Genomic DNA, 20,099 nt, shown 5'->3' with positions numbered 1-20,099 from the left:
TACCAGGGTTGTAACATTGAGCATCTCATCAGGCTCTGTGCCAGATGTGGAACCTGCTTAAGAATCTCACTCTCCTCCTTCTGCCACTTCATGCTCTCCCTCTCATAAAAATAAAGGAACTGGCTGGTGTAGAAGACAATTATAAATACAGGCTAAAGGCTTGTGATCAGCTGAGGAGCTAGGATTTACTGTAACCTGATGACTAAATAGTGTTGCCCCACCTCAGAAGGAAAACAAAAAATTCATTCAAACTAAATACTTAGGGCAAAAGCCCAGGTTTTAATAACAGAAACTTATAACATTCAAGTTGCAATGCTTTTGCTTAGCCTCAAGAAAACAATTTTCAGAGTGAACTCATGCCAGGAGGCGTCAACAATATCAAATTGCATCCAGGACAGCCACCTGGTTCTGCTTTCTCATTGATCATTTCCATAATAAGTTTATAAGTTGTGGGTGTGAGTATCTTTCTTGAGAAAGTGGTCCAATTCTAGTTTGTCTAGTACCTCCTGAAGGTGACCGATTAGGTCTTGTCTTTGGACTCTGAAAATAAAGAGAGACATCATTAACCAAAAGATACCTAAAGAACCTATAAAGCAATATTCTCTGTAGAAAATGCAAGGAGGAGTAACATTTGCATGAGAACAAAAAACATATTTGCAAGATAAGGGACAATCCAGCAAATGCAAAGAGTGACAGTTCAGGGTCAATGAATGTCCTCCTCAAACTCAGGTGTGAACAGTAGGTTCCTGGAGCTTAAAGGAACCAGTGAGATTCAGATGATATCACTCTAAACTGGAGACAATATGAACTCTGAGTGAGGACCAGGGTTTGAGAAATTCCAGCAGGGCCCAATACCACCTCTCCCCAAGCAACCCACTGGGCCCCCTGAGAAACACACTAGACAATTCTTCCTACACTCACTTTGCTGCTTGCTTCATGGCATATATCACAAACTTTCTCTGCAGTTCTGGAGGTCCTTGTACTCCTTCAAGCAATTTGAGGATTTTTTCATATTCTGAACATGTTTAGAAAAAAAAAAAAAACCTTCAGTACGTGTAAAGAACAAAGAGGATGTATAACAAAAACTTGATGTCTCAGCAATCATTCAAGAGCTAGAATGTTAGAGCATGTGAGCTTTCCATGCTTACATACAGACATTCAAACACAGCCACCAATGGAGCTCTCAGAAACAATAAGCAATTAAGGAATACAAAGGACTAAAAAAAAAAAAAGTTTACTAGCACATTTCTGTTCAAATAATGAGGTAATGAGGAACTATTCTAATTGTGAAAACTCAATTCTGGTAAAGGATGAGCCTCAACAAGTCGGTTGGATCTAGTCTAACTCAAAGAATGAGAAAGACTTGCTCTGGTTTCATGGAGAGAAATTCTTTTTACTTACGTCCTCCAAACTCTCGAATTTCCTTCTTCAACTGCTCTTTGACTTCCATATTGATCACTATTGGTATTGGCAGTTTATCTGGCACATCTCCCGACACAGACATTGCCGTGACCTTGGGGTCAACTGCAGAGAGACAGCTGGTAATGATTATTCTTACCAGTGCATTACTACCAGGTTTGTGAAGCAACCCACCCTTGCTGATGGCACTTAAGTCATGAGACAAAGAATCCAAGTGACCGTGTGGAATGCCATCTCCTGACATATTCATAAGCTCTGGAGGAACAGATTTTGATAAGAGGCCATTGGGGATGGGGGGTGGGGTTTGACCACTTCTCGTCCCCTCCCCATGGGTACTATGAAAGACAGGTGCATCTGGAAACCAGATTGAATGTGGAGCTGCAATCATGAGCATTTCAACAACCCCACACAGACATCATCCACATGCTCCGTGTCTCTAAAGTTTTCATTTCATAGCAGAAGGCGATACCAGATAGATGGATCGGACCTAAAAATTGGACCTCAAGAAAAATAATGCAATAAAGAAGCCTCTTATATTCCTGAACTGTGTGTACATATAGAAACCTACTTGGACACGATAACCAATTAAAAACCCTTCACAGAGCCGTGGCACCCTTCAATTAATGTCCCCTTGATGCCCTCAACAAGTGGAAAAGCTAAATGTGTCCCTTGGTATCAGAATGCCTCAATTGGAACTCCATCACCAAAAATCCCAGCTAGTAAATGACAATCCTCTTCAGTCTTTTCCATCACAGAAATTTAATTTGCTGTACTCCAAGTGTGATGGGTCTACTTCATTCAATCATCTTCCTCTTGCCAAGCATCAAGCCAACACTGGGGATCAGCAGTGAACAAGACAGAAGAAACCCTTCCCTTTTGGAATGTATAACCCTGGTGGTAGGTATAAAATGAGCAAAGGAAAAAATACAGTTTGTGTCAGGAAGTAAGTAAGCAGGGATGTTACAGACAGCAGAAGGGGAAGCATCCATGAGTGTGTTGTCAGCCAGGGCCCTCTGAGGAGGTGACGCCTGGGCAGAGGCAGGAGCAGGAGACAGAGCCAGCCTGTGCATACACAAAGCAGGAGTTCCAGGGGCCCTGAGGGCCATGCAGGCCCCCTAGAGTGGGACAAACCAGGGGTGGGTAGCAATGGACACACAGGGTTAGCAAGCAGGACACAGAGAGGATAGCTGATGGTAGGAGACGATGGCAGGTCTAGGTCCTGTAGTGTGTGTAGACCAGCATTTGGATCTCAGAATCTGTGCATAATAGAGGGTGGAGTTGATGACGCTAATGATGCACGTGTCAAGAACTGATAACTCGGGATCCCTGGGTGGCGCAGCGGTTTGGCGCCTGCCTTTGGCCCAGGGCGCGATCCTGGAGACCCGGGATCGAATCCCACGTCGGGCTTCCGGTGCATGGAGCCTGCTTCTCCCTCTGCCTATGTCTCTGCCTCTCTCTCTCTCTCTCTCTCTCTCTCTCTGTGACTATCATAAATAAATAAAAATTAAAAAAAAAAAGAACTGATAACTCTGTGGACATGGTCACTCTGGGCACACAGCAATAGATGAGCTCCCAGGGTCAAGTGGGAAAGCAGGACGTAAGCTCAGAAACTAGGGGAGCAGGTGAATGAGGCAGGAGGCACCATGGAATGAGGCACAGTGTAATGATGGGACTCAGGAACAATGACAGTACTAAGAGTCTCTGGAGAAAGAAGAGCACAAGGAAGAATGAAAAGGCATATTCAAGAAGAAGGAACGCAGTAGGGTGAGGAGGGAAGCCAGAAATGTTTCTAGGAAGGACAGAGTGAACATCCAGTGTGGCTAAGAAATTGAGGGTAGCATCAGCCAGAGCTGGTAACCTTGATGGGAAATGCTCCCGTGGCATGGAGGGCCCAGAGACAGGGCTTCCGTGAGTGAGGTCAGGAACGGGAGGGTAGGACAGGCATCCTCACCATCTTCCAAGGTCATGGCTGAGCCTCCGGGGTGGGATGTTCCCTCTCCTTCCTCTTTCACTGACAGCAGTGCCATCCTCTGCATTTTCTTAGACGGAGGAGGAGTGATGGGTTTCCCAGGATGTTTCTTTTGGCTTTGGGGCACAACAGCAGACTCCTCTGCTTTATCAGTCATCATTTCCTGAGGAGCATCAAGAAACGTGTTCCATTAATGACTAAAACGCAACACTACCTACACAGTATGGAGGGTCCTTAACAAGTTAAAAATAGAACGACTGCTGGAAAGATTGATAAGTTCCAGCAATTTCCCTACTAGGTACTTACCCAAAGGATACAAACTTACTGATTTGAAGGGGCGCATGTTTATAGCAGCATTTGCTACAAGACCCAAACTATGGTAAGAGCACAGATGTCCATCGACTGATAAGTGTACAAAGAACAGGTGGTGTATATACAATGGAATATTACACAGCCATCAAAAACCATGAAATCTTGCAATTACTTAGATGGAGCTAAGAGCATAGTCCTAATTGAAATAAAACAGAGAAAAGCAAATAGGCTATGATTTCACTCATATTTGGAATTTAAGAAACAAAACTAACTTAGGAGCCTCTCATGTTCTGTCACCCTCTCTGATATTTCCCACTCATTTTCTCTCCTTTCCCCTTTAAGCCCTTTCACTATTTCTTATATTCCCCGTATGAATGAAACCATATAATGTTTGTCCTAACTCTGGGAAATGAACAAGGGGTAGTGGAAGAGGAGGTGGGTGGGGGGACAGAGTGACTGGGTGACGGGCACTGAGGGGGACCTTGATGGGATGAGCACTGGGTGTTATACTATACGTTGGCAAATCGAACTCTGATAAAAATAATATACAAAAAAAAAAGAAACAAAACTGATGAACGTGGGGGGAAAAGGTGGGGCAAACCATCAAAAAGACTCCTAACTACAGAGACCAAACCAAGGTTTAGTAGAGGGGAGATGGGCATGGGGTCGGGTCTAATGTGTGACAGGGCCTAAAGAGGACAGTTGTTGTGATGAGCACCACGTAATGCATGGCAGTGTAGAATCACTGAATTCTACCCCTGAAACTAATAGTAATTTTGTATTTTAATTCACTGGAGTTGGAATAAAAACTTGAAAATTAATGCAAGCATTCCAAAACTGCTTTCTACACATGTATATACATATGCATCTGGGTCATTTATATGAGGTTTAATAGGGGACACTTTTCAATGATGCCCACTCAAATATCTGTTTTCAGGAAACTCAGCCTAATTTCCATCCAGTCCATGTGAAAAATGGGAGAAGCTAACATACAGGTGTTGCCCAAAGGCAAACAATGCATATGATGAATCAGATTGCTTCCAGAATGTGTATGCCTCAGCAAGAATTGAATAGACACGTGATTACAACTTGGTGGAAGTACAAACCATCCTGTGAAAATCCTTTCAGGGGAAATCACTTCATTTCCTTTCTTGATTTAAGTGAACATTACCACTATTGTCTGAATCTTCACAGAATTCCCCTTAGTAGAGGGTAAGAGGAGAACTCTTTAATCCACCCACTTCCAATGGCAGGGAGTTCAAACACATCAGACTAGGAGCCATGTGATGAGCACTTGTCAATGTTGCTGATGGATCAAATGGTTTCGTATTGGTATGAGAGATTACTGGAAATGTCTTCTCACCCTAGGATAACCCCCCACATTTGCCCCAGCATGTTGTCAAATATTTGTGGTCAATACCTCTTCTGAACCATGGACAGTTTCCCTTCAGCAGGAGTGCAAAAGAGGGAAATGATTTTCATGGAACTTTTCCTTCCAGCTAGATTGCCTGCTAAATGTTTTCCTTGTACTGACCCACTTAATCTTCCACAGGGCCCGCTGGTTTGCAACACTGGACACTCCCCAGGGTGAGGTAAGAAACTGGCCCCCTACTCAAAGAGCAGAGAGAGGATGAAGGAAGAGGACCACTAAACCAGATTGGTAGATATCAGGTGTAACAAGCGAGGACATTTACATGCGAGGCTTGTCTTTGGCTGTCAGGAGGAACAGATAATCCACCCCTCCTGCCAGACCCTTCAGGATTATATGACCTCAATTACGTTCAGTCACATAGGTGCACATCCAGCAGCAATCATGCCCCCTCCATGAGCTCCTCAGACACTCCATCCCTCAGGACTGACTATGATAATCATGCCCATTTCCCTCTGCCACAATGTGCCCTGGGGTTCCTTGGGCATACAGGTAGATCCTCTGGTGGCTCTCTGGCTACACCAACTGTTGGATTGCTTCCTTTGCTGGGCCTAAGAGTAGCCCCACCCCCACCCCCGTAGAAAGTTCTTCGCAACTGGTGCCCAATCTGTAACGGGACACCACAGGAGCTACACAGAAGTCCAAGGTTGGAAAAACAGGTACAAACAGTGTTTGTATGGGAAGGCCGTCCCCTTATGCAAGAATCCCAGTTGTGGCCTGCTCCCTACATTGTCCTGTGGCGGCAGCATCAGGAAACTGACCTCATAATGCCTCCCACACATGCTGGGCAAGGAAGGCAGCAGTCAGGCCAGACGAGATGGACTGGGAGCAGGACCCGCCAGAGCAGGACCCCACCTGCTCCCCTCTAACAACAGTGTGGGCTTCCAACTGGGTATGGTGCATCTCGGCAGAAGAGGGGGATCCCAGGGGGCATGGAACCCTTTCCTCTCCCTCACAGCTGTGAGGAAACACACTCTTCCTGCAGAGATCCCCTTGCAAATCCCAGAAGATCCCATCTCTCCCGGGACCCATGGGGCTTAGTGTCCTGAGCGCAGCAGAGCACAGTGATCCACTGTGAGAGTCAGGCTGTGCCTGTCTCCTGAGACTTCCATAGCCTTATGAGGCTAAGTGTCTCTCAGGGGACCCCAGTCCAGGGTATGGGGTAAGAAACAGGCTCTATTGCTTCGTCATTCAAATACATTATAGCTGGGACAGTACTGTAGTCCACCAGAACAAGGTGGATTTACTGTAGGCTATTTAATCTGCTGTTTTATTTTTTATTTTTTTTTAAAGATTTTATTTATTTATTCATAGAGACACAGCTAGAGAGAGAGACAGAGACACAGGCAGAGGGAGAAGCAGGCTCCATGCAGGGAGCCCGATGTGGGACTCGATCCCGGAGTCTCCAGGATCACACCCTGGGCTGCAGGCGGCGCTAAACCGCTGCGCCACTGGGGCTGCCCTAATCTGCTGTTTTAATTTCCCATTCTTCCCTTCTACCATCCCGCTGCCCACAGCTCAATGGGACATGGAACTTTCACACCATGTCAAGTTTCTCTGCCCAGTCTTTCATATCATGACCCTTAAAACATGACCCAGATCCCTGTCTATTTGACAAGGGTATGTCTACACAGAAATCTTCTCCCATCCCCTAATGGTGGCGGCCTGTTTTGCTCATTAGGAGAAAGCTTCCATTAGGCCAGATATGTTGTCTACACAAAGGATGGCATATTGAGAACCCTCACTGGGATGGGGGGGCCCACGTATCCCTTACCACCCCCACATCAGGTGAGAACTCGGGCAGATGGTGCCAGATTCCTCTGGAGGTTGCCTGAGGCCCTGTTCAGAAGGCACAGGGCAGGCTGCTGTTGCATTAACATAGTCCCTGTGTTGTTTAGGACCATTCTGCCTGGTGTTGCACTGTGACCTTCCTGCCCACTCATGCGAGCTGCCAGATCTATGGGAGGGGCAGGCGCTAGGGCTCTGGTAGGGCATCAGCTTCCTCCTGGCCAGGAGTCTCAGTGCCTTAGGAGCCAGAGTGTGCAAGACAGCAAAGACAGCCTGGCAGACAAACCCAGATATCTCCCCACATACCCTGACCTCACGAGGACTTATTCTTGATCATCCACCCTCAGCATCCCAGTGTCCAGGCTCTAGGGAACATCCCTGCATTTCAGACCACCTGTCAGCGCTTACATTCTGGGCCCCTTGGTCTAGCAGTCATCGCCACGCATCCCAGAGCCACATGAACCACACCTGGAAGTGTGCCTTGGCCTTTGGCTGGGTGGGGTGGTCTTCAGGCGTCTGACAGACTTCCACACCTCCCCACACAGAGAGCAATGGCCAAGCCTGGAATTCCCCAATGGAGCCTCCTTCTCCAGATCCATTTCTCTAGTCTCATGGCTGGTTGACCCCTGGAGATTACTGTGCAGCTTCTGGGTGAATTCAGACACTCATCCGTTACAAGGGGGGGCGGCAAGAAGGGACGAGGGAAAGCAGCAGACCACTCGACATGGGTCCTGGGAGGTTTAAGAAACAAAGAACGTATATATGAGGCTAGTCTTGGGCAGCCGCATGAGTAGATCTTCGCGGAGCTGGCCAGAAAAAAAAAAGTTTGTATAGACAACTATACGGAGTTCATTTCAGGCACCTTCCATATGGGCCCAGCAACACTCACTCTGAAGCTGTGAACTTGCCACAGTTCCTAGGGTGGAGCAGAACTTACATTCAATGAGGTGGGGCGTGTGAGGGGGTTCTGGTGATTTGGGGCAGCTTGGAGTCAATGGGAGATCAAGTTTCTCAGGAACTCCTCCAACAAAGACAAAATTCTGGCAAAAATTAAAAATGAACTAAGGAAGGGGAGCTCTAGGGGGGTCAGGAGCGATCATCCAGCGCAAAGATTCCCATGGTGGGTGGCTGGCTTACAGACAGGAGCCCTCTCCTGGCTCAGCAGCCATCAGCCTGCAGGATCATCCTTCATCAAAATCCTTTTACTGGGCAGAAGACCATCTTATGAAAGCGAGATGAGGAAGGGGCAGGACTTGTTAAGAGTGGCTAGAAGAAGGACTAACAGGCCCGGAAATGCACACTGAGGCTCCAAGTGCTTGTTCACCACATTCACAAGGGACCTACAAAACAGGAGTGACTAATGGAAAAGCATCCCAGTGGGCTTGCTGCTACTTCCCTCAGCCCACAATCGACTCGTTTGTTGTTTTGCCAATGTCTTGTGACGTTGCTGAGTGTGAATCCATTTGTCTGAGAACTATCATGCCCTTCAAACTACCTTAGAAATATTTTAACTGAGAAATTTCAATTGCATTCACTTTATATGCAAATTTTTAATTGCATTTAATTTGGAGATGTTGAGGATCTGGGATGGGACTAAAGTGACCATGTGAGGGGTGAGCAGCATGGGATTCTGACCAGGCCTCACAGTTGAGTCCAGTCGAGCACAGAAGCTGCCCATCCTTTAGTTTCTCGGGGTGCCAGCCTGGCATCCTCCGTGGTAGCGCCTGCAGAAAGAAGGGCAGAAAGAGCTCTTTCCCCTCTCACAGCTGCTCCGCACTCTCCTGTGTAGTCACAAGTGGAGTCTGGGAGAGGCGGGGCAAGACGGCGGAAGAGTAGGATTCCCCAAGTCACCAGTCCCCACCGACTAACTTACCTACATAACTTTCGAATCATCCTCAAAACCTACGAATTCGGCCTGAGATTTAAAGAGAGAACAGCTGGAATGCTACAGAGAGAAGAGTTCGCCCTTCTATCAAGGTAGGAAGACGGAAAAAATTAAAGGAATAAAAAAGCATCCAAGGGGGAGGGGCCCCACGAGGAGCCGGGCTAAGGCTGGGCGGCAAGAGCCTCCGGGGCAGGAAAGCCCAGTCCCGGAGAAGCAGGAGCTTTACCAATCTTCCCGGATGGAAAGGCGCTCGCAGGGAACTCGGGCAGGATCCCAGGAGGAGCAGTGGAGCCCTCAGGCTCCCAGGGGCACTAGCAGAGGAACTGGGCCCCAGGGGAGAGCACCCACACCGCCAGCCGAGTACCGGAAAGGGCTGGAGCGCACGCCCGGCGGGGCCCCTGGAGGAGCCCAAGCGGCAGCTCGGGCAGCGGCTCTGCGCGGAGGGGGCCGTGCAGCCACGAGAGCTGCTCAGGCGGAGGCTCTGTGCCAAGGGGGCTGCGGGACCCCAGGAGCAGCTCAGGCGGCGGCTCCGCGCAGTGGGGGCTGTGCGGCCCTGGGAGCGCGATTCCAGCGGCAAAGGCCCTGGAGCCCAGGGCACGGGGGGACACAGCCCAGGATCGGGCGCTTCCCCCGGGACAGATGGAGGCCGGGAGGACACAGGGCAGTAAGGACGCTCCTGCCCCTGGGTGGCCCTGAGCTGTGCAGATTGGCGCCCCCTGTCCCCGGAGCATCCAGGCCCCTGTGGACTGGGAGACTGTGGTAGTTACTGCTGGAGCTGACTCCAGGGCTGGAGAGCTGGCCGTCGCCACTTTTGTTGCTCCTCCTGGTATCACCTTGTGCCTGAGACTGAGCAGGGCCGCCAAGGAGTAGGGGCCTCACAGGATAAACAGCTCCCACTGAACCCTACACCTGGCAGGAGGCTGGGCAGCTCCCCCACGTGCACACACCTGAGAATCAGCACAGCAGGCCCCTCCCCCAAAACACCAGCTGGAAGGACAGGAGAAGAGCAAGTTCTTGACCGAGCAGCGCTGGAAAGTTCCAGGGGAAGTCGAGGGATTTACAGCATATAGAATCAGAGGATACCCCCCTCGTTTTTTGTTTTTTGTTTGTTCTCCCCCCTTTTTTCTCTATTTTTCTCCTTTTTCCAGTACAACGTGGTTTTGGCCACTCTGTTCTGAGCAAAATGACTAGAAGGAAAAACTCACCACAAAAGAAAGAATCAGAAACAGTCCTCTCTCCCACAGAGTTACAAAATTTGGGTTACAATTCAATGTCAGAAAGCCAATTCAGAAACACAATTATAAATCTCCTTTCGGCTCTAGAAAAAAGCATAAAGGATTCAAGAGACTTAACGACTGCAGAATTTAGATCTAATCAGGCTGAAATTAAAAATCAATTAAATGAGATGCAATCCAAACTGGAGGTCCTAACGATGAGGGTTAACGAGGTAGAAGAACAAGTGAGTGCCATAGAAGACAAGTTGATGGCAAGGAAAGAAGCTGAGGAAAAAAGAGACAAACAATCAAAAGATCGTGAGGATAGGTTAAGGGAAATAAAGGACAGCCTCAGAAGGAAAAATCTACGTTGAATTGCGGTTCCCGAGAGGGACACAGGACCAGAAAGTGTATTTGAACAAATCATAGCTGAGAACTTCCCTAACTTTGGAAGGGAAACAGGCATTCAGATCCAGGAAATAGAGAGATCCCCCCTAAAATTAATAAAAACCACTCAACACCTCGACATTTAATAGTGAAACTTGCAAATTCCAAAGGTAAAGAGAAGATCCTTAAAGCAGCAAGAGACAAGAGATCCCTAACCTTTATGGGGAGAAGTATTAGGTTAACAGCATTGCTCTCCACAGAGAACTGGAAGGCCAGAGAGGGCTGGCAGGATATAGTCAGGGAGAAGAACCTGCAGCCAAGAATACTTTATCCAGCAAGGCTCTCATTCAGAATAGAAAGAGAGAGAAAGAGCTTCCAAGATAGGCAGAAACTGAAAGAATATGTGACCACCAAACCAGCTCTGCAAGAAATATTAAGGGGGACTCTTTAAGAGAAAGAGGAAGTCCAAGGAAACAACCCACAAAAACAGGGACTGAATAGGTATCATGATGACACTAAATTCATATCTTTCAATAGTAACTCTGAACATGAATGGGCTTAATGACCCCATCAAAAAGCGCAGGGTTTCAGACTGGATAAAAAGGCAATACCCATCTATTTGCTGTCTACAAGAGACTCATTTTATTTTATTTTATTTTAAATTTTTTTAAAATTTATTTATGATAGTCACACACAGAGAGAGAGAGAGAGAGAGAGAGAGAGAGAGAGAGAGAGAGGCAGAGACACAGGCAGAGGGAGAAGCAGGCTCCACGCACCAGGAGCCCGATGTGGGATTTGATCCCTGGTCTCCAGGATCGCGCCCTGGGCCAAAAGCAGGCGCCAAACCGCTGCGCCCCCCAGGGATCCCCAAGAGACTCATTTTAGACGTAAGGACACCTACAGCCTGAAAATAAAAGGTTGGAGAACCATTTACCATTCAAATGGTCCTCAAAAGAAAGCAGGGGTAGCCATCCTTATATCAGATAAATTAATGTTTATCCCAAAGACTGTAGTAAGAGATGAAGAGGGGGCAGCCCGGGGGACTCAGCGGTTTGGTGCCGCCATCAGTCCAGGGCATCATCCTGAAAACTTGGGATCGAGTCCCACATCGAGCTCCCTGTGTGGAGCCTGCTTCTCCCTCTGCCTGTGTCTCTGCCTCTCTCTCTCTCTCTCTCTGTCTCTCTTGAGTAAATAAAATCTTTTTTAAAAAGTTTCTAAAAAAGAGAGATAAAGATGGACACTATATCATTCTTAAAGGATCTATCCAATAAGAGGACCTAACAATCATCAATATTTCTGCCCCGAATGTGAGAGCTGCCAAGTATATCAATCAGTTAATAACCAAAGTTAAGACATACTTAGATAATAATACACTTATACTTGGAGACTTGAACGCAGCGCTTTCTACAATCCATGGATCTTCTAAGCACAACATCTCCAAAGAAACAAGAGCTTTAAATGATACGCTGTATCAAGTGGATTTCACAGATATTTACAACTTTACATCCAAAGGCAACTGAATACACATTCTTCTCAAGTGCACATGGAACTTTCTCCAGAATAGACAAGTGGAGTCTGGGCACCCTAGAAGGGCCTTGGTATACTGACATTCTGCACACTAAGATCCACATGTAATAAAAACATTGCCTTTTTATGAAGAGACTCCAGGCTTTGATCATACTAAATGTGAAAAGTGGTGGTTGCTGCCAGGTGGTACAATTTCTGCTGATTTCCAAATGGATCGTGTGTTTTCTATTTCACTTGCCTGGGAACACTATTTTACATAGGTTGCTTTCAATCACAGAAACAGAAAACTATCCTGTTCTAGCTAAAATGATAGAAGATGCTGACAGCTAAGTGGAGATTTGCATCAAATGAGGCTGAATCCTGTAACAATAATAGAACTAAGGGCCTGGTCCATTCCCTGGGTTCTCTTCTGCTTCTTTTGAAACTACTCCATCCCAATTCCAGCTCCTCCTCATGATCGCAACTTGGCTGCTTGGGATCCTCACTTGCATGCTACTCCAGTCCTGTGTAGCAGAAGAATGCGATCACATCTCTCCCTTGGGCTTCCTGAAGAAGTCCTAAGGTGTACTGTGATGGAATCCTTTCATTCCCATATCCACCTGCAACAATTATTTTGCTCTACAGGGCATCAATCAGAACGTGACAACTTACTTAGCTCAGGCCTCATATACCAAATGCACATATTGAAAGATACCACGCCCAATAGGTTTGATCATGTCCTTATATACAGAATCCTGTTTTCAACAATCAGAACATAAATTCTTAGGGATGCCTGGATGGCTTGGTGGCTGAGCGTCTGCCTTTGGCTCAGGGCATGATCCCAGAGTTCCACGATCGAGTCCCGCATCAGGCTTCCTTCATGGGCCTGCTTCTCCCTCTGCCTCTCTCTCTCTCTCTCTCTCTCTCTCTCTTTCTCTCTCTCTCATGAATAAATAAATAAAATCTTTTTTAAAAAAAGAACATAAATCCTTCTCAAGCATGCAAGCATTAGCAAAGGTGACAACAAAACCAAATCCTAAATTTCAAGCAGAATATGTTCTCTAAACAAAATGAAATCAAATTAGTACTTCTAAGCAATACAAAAAAGGCCCTCCAAAACTTGATAACATGATTCTCAATCAATACTTGCTATTTGTTTTTTGTTTGTCTGTCTAGGAAAGCCTCACATGACAGAATCTGTGGGACACAGGTAAGGAGAAACAGAGAGGAAAATGTATAGCTTTATATGCTTCTGTAAGAAAATAAAAATGGCTGCAAATACTGAGGTCTGTCCATGGAGGGAGATACAAAACGACTACAAAAAATCCCAGGACAGTAGAGCGAGAGCTACACTGTGTTCTGAACATGGTGTGTCCCCACAAACATGTGTTGAAATCCAAAGCCCCAAATAAGCTGGTATTAGGAGGCATCAGGGACCATTGACAGGTCCTGATTTCAGGACAGGGTCATGACCCCAAATGAGTTTAGTGCCTCAGAAAGAAGGCTCCAGAGAGACCCCGAACCCTCTGAGCACTGAGGGCAGAGAGAGGGCACCAGGCTCTGAACCAGGCAGCAGGCCTTGCCTAGAACGCCCTGGTGCCAGTACCCTGGTGGTCCTGGGCTTCCCGGCCTCCAGAGGTGGGGCCAAGACGTGTCTGTCCTCGTCACCTTCCCAGTTCGTGGCATGTTACTATGGCAGACGGAACACACTAAGACCGCTCCTCAAAGCAAAGCGTAAGTTAATGACAGGGAAAAGGAAAATGATCATAAAGACCTTCAACAAAAGTAAAAGTTGGTCGCTGACAGGACTATCAGCCCACGCCATCCTCGGCATGTTTATCAAGGACAATTTAGCCACAGATAAACTACACTAGCAACAAAGCAGGAGACTGAGCCCTGCATTCCTGAAGACAGTTCTGTGAAGGACAGCAGGAACACCCAGAATGATGTTATAGGAAATTTGGAATCTGAGATGAAACAGACGCTTTTCTGGAATAATGAAACATAACAAATCTCACCAAGAAAAAACAGAAAACCTGAACTCTAGTGTATGTCATACAACTTTTAGCACCAACTGAAGATCCTTCCTATACTGAAGGCTTTCCTGAGGTGTTCTTCACACATTCAGGGGGCAAATAATACCAGTCTAACTCAAACTCTTTCAGAAAAGAGAAGAAAGGGTGTGAGTTCTCTTCTCATTTTATGAGGACAGTATAAACCTGTTGCCAGGGCAGTCCAGGTGGCTCGGCGGTTTAGCGCCGCCTTCAGCCCAGGGCGAGATCCTGGAGACCCGGGATCGAGTCCCATGTCAGGCTCCCTGCATGGAGCCTGCTTCTCCCTCTGCCTGTGTCTATGCCTCTCTCTCTCCCTGTGTGTGTCTTTCACGAATAAATAAATAAAATATTTTTTAAAAATAAAATAAAAAATAAACCTGTTGCCAAGCATCTAAGAAAAACATTGGAAGATAGGAAAACGAAAGTTCCAGATCTCTCTCCTGAATCTAGACACACAACTCCTAAACAAATGGTTAGCAAATGAAATTAAATAGGACATAAAAAACCAAGCGTTGGTGGTTGCTGGGTCTATTGCTGAAAGGCAAGACTGGTTTCCCCCTGGAACATCCATCAGTATAATGTGCTACATTAACAGCAAAAACCAGGAAAAGTCACAGGTTGAAAAACCAGGTTGAAGGTAGTACCTACTCATGGTAAACAATATCAGCAACTTCAGATAAAAGGAACCTTCTTTTTTTTGTTTTGTTTTGTTTTCTTTAACTTAAGAAAGGTTATCCGCCAAAAAATAGACAACCAACCAAATATATTGCTGTATTTAATGATGACATAACCATCCATTTTTTTTCTTGACTTTAAAAAAAGACAAGGGTGTCCACTGTGTATTCAAGAACATACTGCAGGAAATAAAAAACCAAAAACAAAAACCAAAAATAAATAACTAAAAATTAATATTTAGAAAAAAACATACTGCAGGAACTAAAAAATGACAGTAAACATGGTAATTATAATTTTGGAAAAGTAGAAGTGATATTGTCATTGTTCACAGTTGACATGATTTCTGACACAGAATATCCAAAAGGATGTAAAGTATTGAGAATTAACGAGTGTATAATTGTCAAGTTACTGGACATTAGAGAAGAATCCAATCACCTGTATTTCTGTGTCATAACAAATAAATTAGAAAAAGATAGTTAAAATACCATAAGAACAGTGCCAAGAATATCAAGGGCACTTGCTGGCTCAGTTGGTGGATGGTGGGACTGTTGATCTTGTGGTTGTGAGTTCGAGCCCCAAGTTGGATGCACAGATTACTTAAAAATAAAAAAAAAATTAAAAATAAGAGAACATCAAAACCCATCAAGTAAACCTAACAATAGGTATGGCTGAAGCATTGAACATAAAACTTACAGAAATCAAAGGATTCAGTATTTGGAGAGAAATACATATCTTGTGGATTGGAAGACTCATACTAATTCACTGTTGTCAACTGCCAGAATAATTACTGCATCACTTAAAATGTAAATAATTTTACTATTTTCATTTTTTAAAAGATTGTATTTATTCATGACAGACACACAGAGGCAGAGACATAGGGACAGGGAGAGGGAGTCTCCCTGTGGGGAGCCCAGTGTGGGACTCGATCCCAGGACATTGGGATCACGACCTGAGCCAAAGGCAGACGCTCAACCACTGAGCCACTCAGGCATCCCCAGATGAGAATAATTTATTTTATTTAAAATTAAAAAGAAATCCACTCTGTTATAATTGGTGGAAATTCAGGCGCTGATAATAAATAGTATATGGAATTCAAAGGGTTTGGAATAGCTGAGACCATCTTTTGGCAAAAGTACCGAGTTGGAAGACAAATACGGGCAGACAGCTGACTTACTGGAAAGGAGGAGCAATGAGAAATCTGTGGTATTGGAGCAAGAGTGGATGGATTCACCAGTGTGACAGGACAGAGAGTCTAGAAATAAATCCGGAAACAGAAATTCCTAGATTACTGACAATGGGGCTGGTAAAACTTTGTGCTCCATTCACTAAGTCCACCTGCTCCTTACTGGGAACTGCGTCTAACCTCCATCCTGTCCACATCACATAGATCTCTGATGAACAGATGATCTAGAAGGAAACTTAGGATATTACTTTTGTGTCCTTAAAGCAGGCAAAGCTTTTGAAAAGAACAAAAGCACTGACTTTGAGTAATAAATTGATTAGACTAATTAAACTGAGAATTTCTGTTCATCAAGAGACACTATTAAGAGAGTTACATAGGGGAGTGCCTGGGTGCCTGAATTGGTTAAGGGCCTGCCTTCCATTCAGGTCATGATCTAAGGGTCCTGACGTGATCAGCATTGGGCTCCCTGCTCATTGGGGAGTCTGTTCCCATCTGTCCCTCTCCCCCACTCATGCTCCCTCTCTCTCTCTCTCTCCATCTCTCTCTGTCTCTCTCTCTGTCTCTCTCTCTCTCTCTCTCACACACACACACACACACACACACACACACACGTGCCTATGCAGCGATATCTCTCACAAATAAATAAAATCCTAAAATAAAAAGAGAGAGTGACAGCGAGTGATATGAGGTACTTGAGTGGCTCAGTTTCTTAAAAATCTGACTTTTGATTTCAGATCAGGTCATGATCTCAGAGCAGTGAGGTCAAGCCCCAAGTTGCAGTCACGCTGGGTGTGTAACCTACATGAGATTCTCTTTCTCACTCCGCCTCTGCTGCTCCCAGCCTCCATCCTCCAGCTACAGTGCCCAGAGTCCCCCTCGTTTAAAAAAAGAAATAGGAAAGAGCAATAAAGTTAAAACAGATCAGCTGATGACATGCAAAATTTTATATTAAATATGTGTAAATATCAATATATGTTGAGCTAGAGATGATTTTAATAATACAAATATCTCAATAAAATGTAGGTAAAAGTCCTGGAACAGCTTTTCAAAAGAGACATAGGTCAATAGGCAGTAAACGTATCAACCAGAACAAAATGCACATTTAACATGAGAGGTCCCTGCACACCCACCAGCGTGGCCGAGATTAAAGACTACCTTTATAGCATATGTTCGCGATTATATAATGCAACAAAGTCACATACATGGTCAGCCCTAGATTCTCACTTGATACCCAAAGTCATTGAAAGGCTTAGATAGAGCCCTGCAAGACCGAGATACAAAATCAAGGAAAAGTATTCAACCACAGGCTGAGACAGAGCATCCACGTAACAACAACCTGCCTCCAAAAAAAAAAAAAAAAAAAAAAAGTGCATTATAGCGCCTTACCAACACCTCACCCCAAAGACTGGGACAGACCACATCAGGGAGAATCCAGCCCCTAAGGTAGAGCCCCCTAAATGCTCCCCAGCCAGGGCTGAGATACAGTAGCCAAGGAAGAGTAGCGCCCCCGCCCCCCACCTAAGGGAGATGAAGCGCCGAAGGAAACCTCCTCACCAAGGGATGAGAGACAGCACTGAAGGCACATCCACTCTTCTGGGGAGAGATGGACCTTCCCAGGAAGAGTCTCAGCTCCCCAGACCTCAGAGGGAGCACCAAGAAAGAGCCCAAAGCCTCAGTGCTGACAAAGCACCCAAGGTGAAGTTCTCTCCCTGCCAGGACTCAGACGGAGCCCCCCAGGGATATTTCCCTCCAGTCTTAAAGCATCCAAGGACCAGCACCCCCACAGGAGGTGACCAAGCACCCTGGAAAGTCACACGGGACTCTGAGACCTCACCTGGGATCAGCTGAACACCAGAAAAGCCCAGCGTCATCATGGCTGACACAAGCACCCAAGGAAAAGAGCGCCCTGGTTCTGAGCTAAGCACCAAGGAGAGTGTCTCACAGGCTGAGGTAGACGCCCTCAGGGAGAGGAACCCAAGGGCTGGGGTAACGCACCCCAGGAAACATTCCCCTCACAGAGCTTGAATGGATCCCCCGGAAACACTCCCCACCACTCACCCTCCCGGCCTCCCTTGCGGCAGCCACCCCTGCGGCAGCCACCCCTGCGGCAGCCACCCCGCCCCCGCCCTGCTCCTCGCCACCAAAACCCAAATCCCCGAAACCCTGAACCAAACGCCGCCTCTGTATAGGATTAAGATAATCACCCAAAGTCGCGTCCCCACACGGGTCCTGAGAGAGTTCCACAAAGAAAGTCCCTCGCAGAACTCGGAGACAAAACCAAGGAACAGCCTCCTCTCCAACATGGCGGAGATAACCTGCCCAGAACATGCCTCCCCCTGAGTTTAGATCACAACCAAGCAAATGCCTCCACAGGCTGAAGTAGATCCCCCGGGAACACACCACAGCCAAGGAAAAGGCACATCCAGGGCACAGAGAGCCCCCAGGGAAAAAGAATCCACACTCCCAGTGGGAAAATCCTCACCTTGTTCCAGGAGCCCGTCGAGCACCTCACACAACGGCAGTAACGCCTCTCAGGTGGAACTTTCTAGAAAGCGCCCTCTGGGAGTTCCTGGAAATACGCCCCCTGGGGGGTCTGGGAGTGCTGTGCACAGATTGCTGCCATGGGAGAAGACGCTGATGTATTACTACTGCCCCAAGGAAAGGAGAGAAAATGAGTGGGAAATATCAGAGAGGGAGACAGAACATGAGAGACTCCTAACTCTGGGAAACGAACTAGGGGTGGTGGAAAGGGAGGTGGGCGGGGGGTGGGGGTGACTGGGTGACGGGCACTGAGGGGGGGGCACTTGACGGGATGAGCACTGGGTGTTATTCTGTATGTTGGCAAACTGAACCCCAATAAAAAAATAAATTTATGCTACTGCCCCAAGGAGTGTAAGGGAAGCTGCAGGCCATGGGGAACGGCTCACCACACTGCCTCACAACAGCCCGGTTCCCCGAGAAGCTGTGTCACAGCCTGGTTGGTACTGGAGGAGCCTCCTGCCTCCCCAGGAGCCTGCCGTGCCAGCTGCCCTGACCCTGGAAGCCAGTCTTCCCAGTCGCGTCTCAGGCGCCCCCTGCAGGAAGAACTCGGTCACACAAGCCATAGGAAAAAACATTTACCGGAACCAGAACATTTTTTACATAACAGCCAAAGGGTTGAATTTCCACTTGACTGGATATACCAAAAATTGACCCACTGTTTTAACGAAAAAAAAAAAAAAAAGAGGAAGATTATTTGTTCATCATAATTACTAGGAAAAATTAAAGGTTTTGGTGAAAAAATTGTCTACAAAATATGCTTTGCAGGTTATTCTTGGGGGAGAAATATTCAAAGTATTTATTGCACATAAAGTGAAATCAAGACAAGATTACAAACCGTCATCCCTTCTATTCAACACTCCCTACAGGGGTGCCGCCTGGCACCTGAAGATGGTGAACAGGGCTGTACCCACAGAACAAACTCTCAGACTGTTCACTAATGGACAAACCCCAGGAGTGGTGCTTTCCAGGGAGTCACCAGGCATGTCACTTAGGGACAATTGTCTGGGAATAGAGATTGCTGGGCAGCTCCAATCCATTTGGTACCCTCCAGTGGCTGACAGGTCGTGGTTGTACAGAGCTACTGTGGATGTGACGTCATTGGTTTCAGGGCCTCCATGGAGCTGAGGAGAGGGCCCTAGGAATAGCGTTCATCACAACAGCCCAAAGCTCACTGTACCTCCTGGGATCTAGCCATCTTCCTTGATGTTCGCTCTTCCCATCGTTGCCAGCCTTGGCTTAATTAGCAGAGTTCATAAACCATTGAGTAGACAGGATTTACTCGTGTTCTCATTACTTGTATGCTTGACTGGATTTTCACAAGCCCTTCCTGCAACAACCCAGAAGTGCCCGCTCACATATGCTACATTCTAAATGAAGTTTGACTACTGTGCATCCGACTATACATTATTTACACTGCTTTCCTTTTTGTCCTGGAAGGAAACTAATATAGCCAGTGCCTGCATATTGTGAAAACTACCTGCAAAACAGGCCTCCCGGATGGTTTCTCTGGCCAACTGGTTCCATGAAATGCACATGAGGACACGGGTGGAAATTCAGAGAGTATTGGTTTTCAACTTTGCATGATAAAATCACCCAAACTCAGTGCCTGAAAGTTCCCCCAAACCTAGTGGGTGAAAATATATCCATTTCTTTTCTTCTCTCACAGTTCCATTGATCTGAATTCTGAAATATTTTTACGTACTTATGTGAATTCCATCATAATTAACATAGTTTTGG

At 46.4% G+C, this 20,099-nt stretch overlaps 1 protein-coding gene across 6 annotated transcripts; it reads right to left on the bottom strand.

Annotated features, from left to right (window-relative positions):
• Positions 1 to 245: 245 nt before the first annotated feature.
• On the bottom strand, positions 246 to 18,893 carry LOC119879253 (cancer/testis antigen family 45 member A8-like). 6 transcript variants are annotated; one of them, XM_038589626.1, is made up of 6 exons: positions 18,749 to 18,893; positions 18,304 to 18,437; positions 3,371 to 3,551; positions 1,402 to 1,524; positions 922 to 1,015; positions 246 to 540 (listed from the first exon to the last, which is right to left on the bottom strand). In XM_038589626.1, the coding sequence occupies exons 3-6, from the start codon at positions 3,546 to 3,548 to the stop codon at positions 441 to 443; spliced, it is 495 nt and encodes a 164-aa protein (XP_038445554.1). In that variant the 5' UTR covers positions 3,549 to 3,551; positions 18,304 to 18,437; positions 18,749 to 18,893; the 3' UTR covers positions 246 to 440. The 6 variants fall into 6 exon arrangements, with proteins under 6 accessions (XP_038445554.1, XP_038445551.1, XP_038445553.1 ...); XM_038589623.1 differs by having other exon boundaries at positions 18,304 to 18,469; positions 18,749 to 18,880; XM_038589625.1 differs by having other exon boundaries at positions 18,304 to 18,466; positions 18,749 to 18,873.
• Positions 18,894 to 20,099: the final 1,206 nt, after the last annotated feature.

This window comes from Canis lupus, unplaced genomic scaffold (genome assembly GCF_011100685.1).
Source record: "Canis lupus familiaris isolate Mischka breed German Shepherd unplaced genomic scaffold, alternate assembly UU_Cfam_GSD_1.0 chrUn_S492H654, whole genome shotgun sequence".
Taxonomy (NCBI): domain Eukaryota; kingdom Metazoa; phylum Chordata; class Mammalia; order Carnivora; family Canidae; genus Canis; species Canis lupus.
The sequence above is the reverse complement of the archived record's forward strand: the minus strand, read 5'-3'. Positions and strand labels throughout refer to the sequence as shown.

What these genes read in the sequence shown, in the direction of transcription:
- LOC119879253 (XM_038589622.1), bottom strand. Translation starts at nt 18,124, where the DNA reads ATGTTGGAGAGGAGGCTGTTCCTTGGTTTTGTCTCCGAGTTCTGCGAG. An exon ending in GTGTGGGGACGCGACTTTGG is followed by an intron (nt 3,552 to 18,025) that starts GTGATTATCTTA and finishes GATGCTCCTCAG; the next exon opens with GAAATGATGACTGATAAAGC. An exon ending in GCCATGAAGCAAGCAGCAAA is followed by an intron (nt 541 to 921) that starts GTGAGTGTAGGA and finishes CTTTATTTTCAG; the next exon opens with AGTCCAAAGACAAGACCTAA.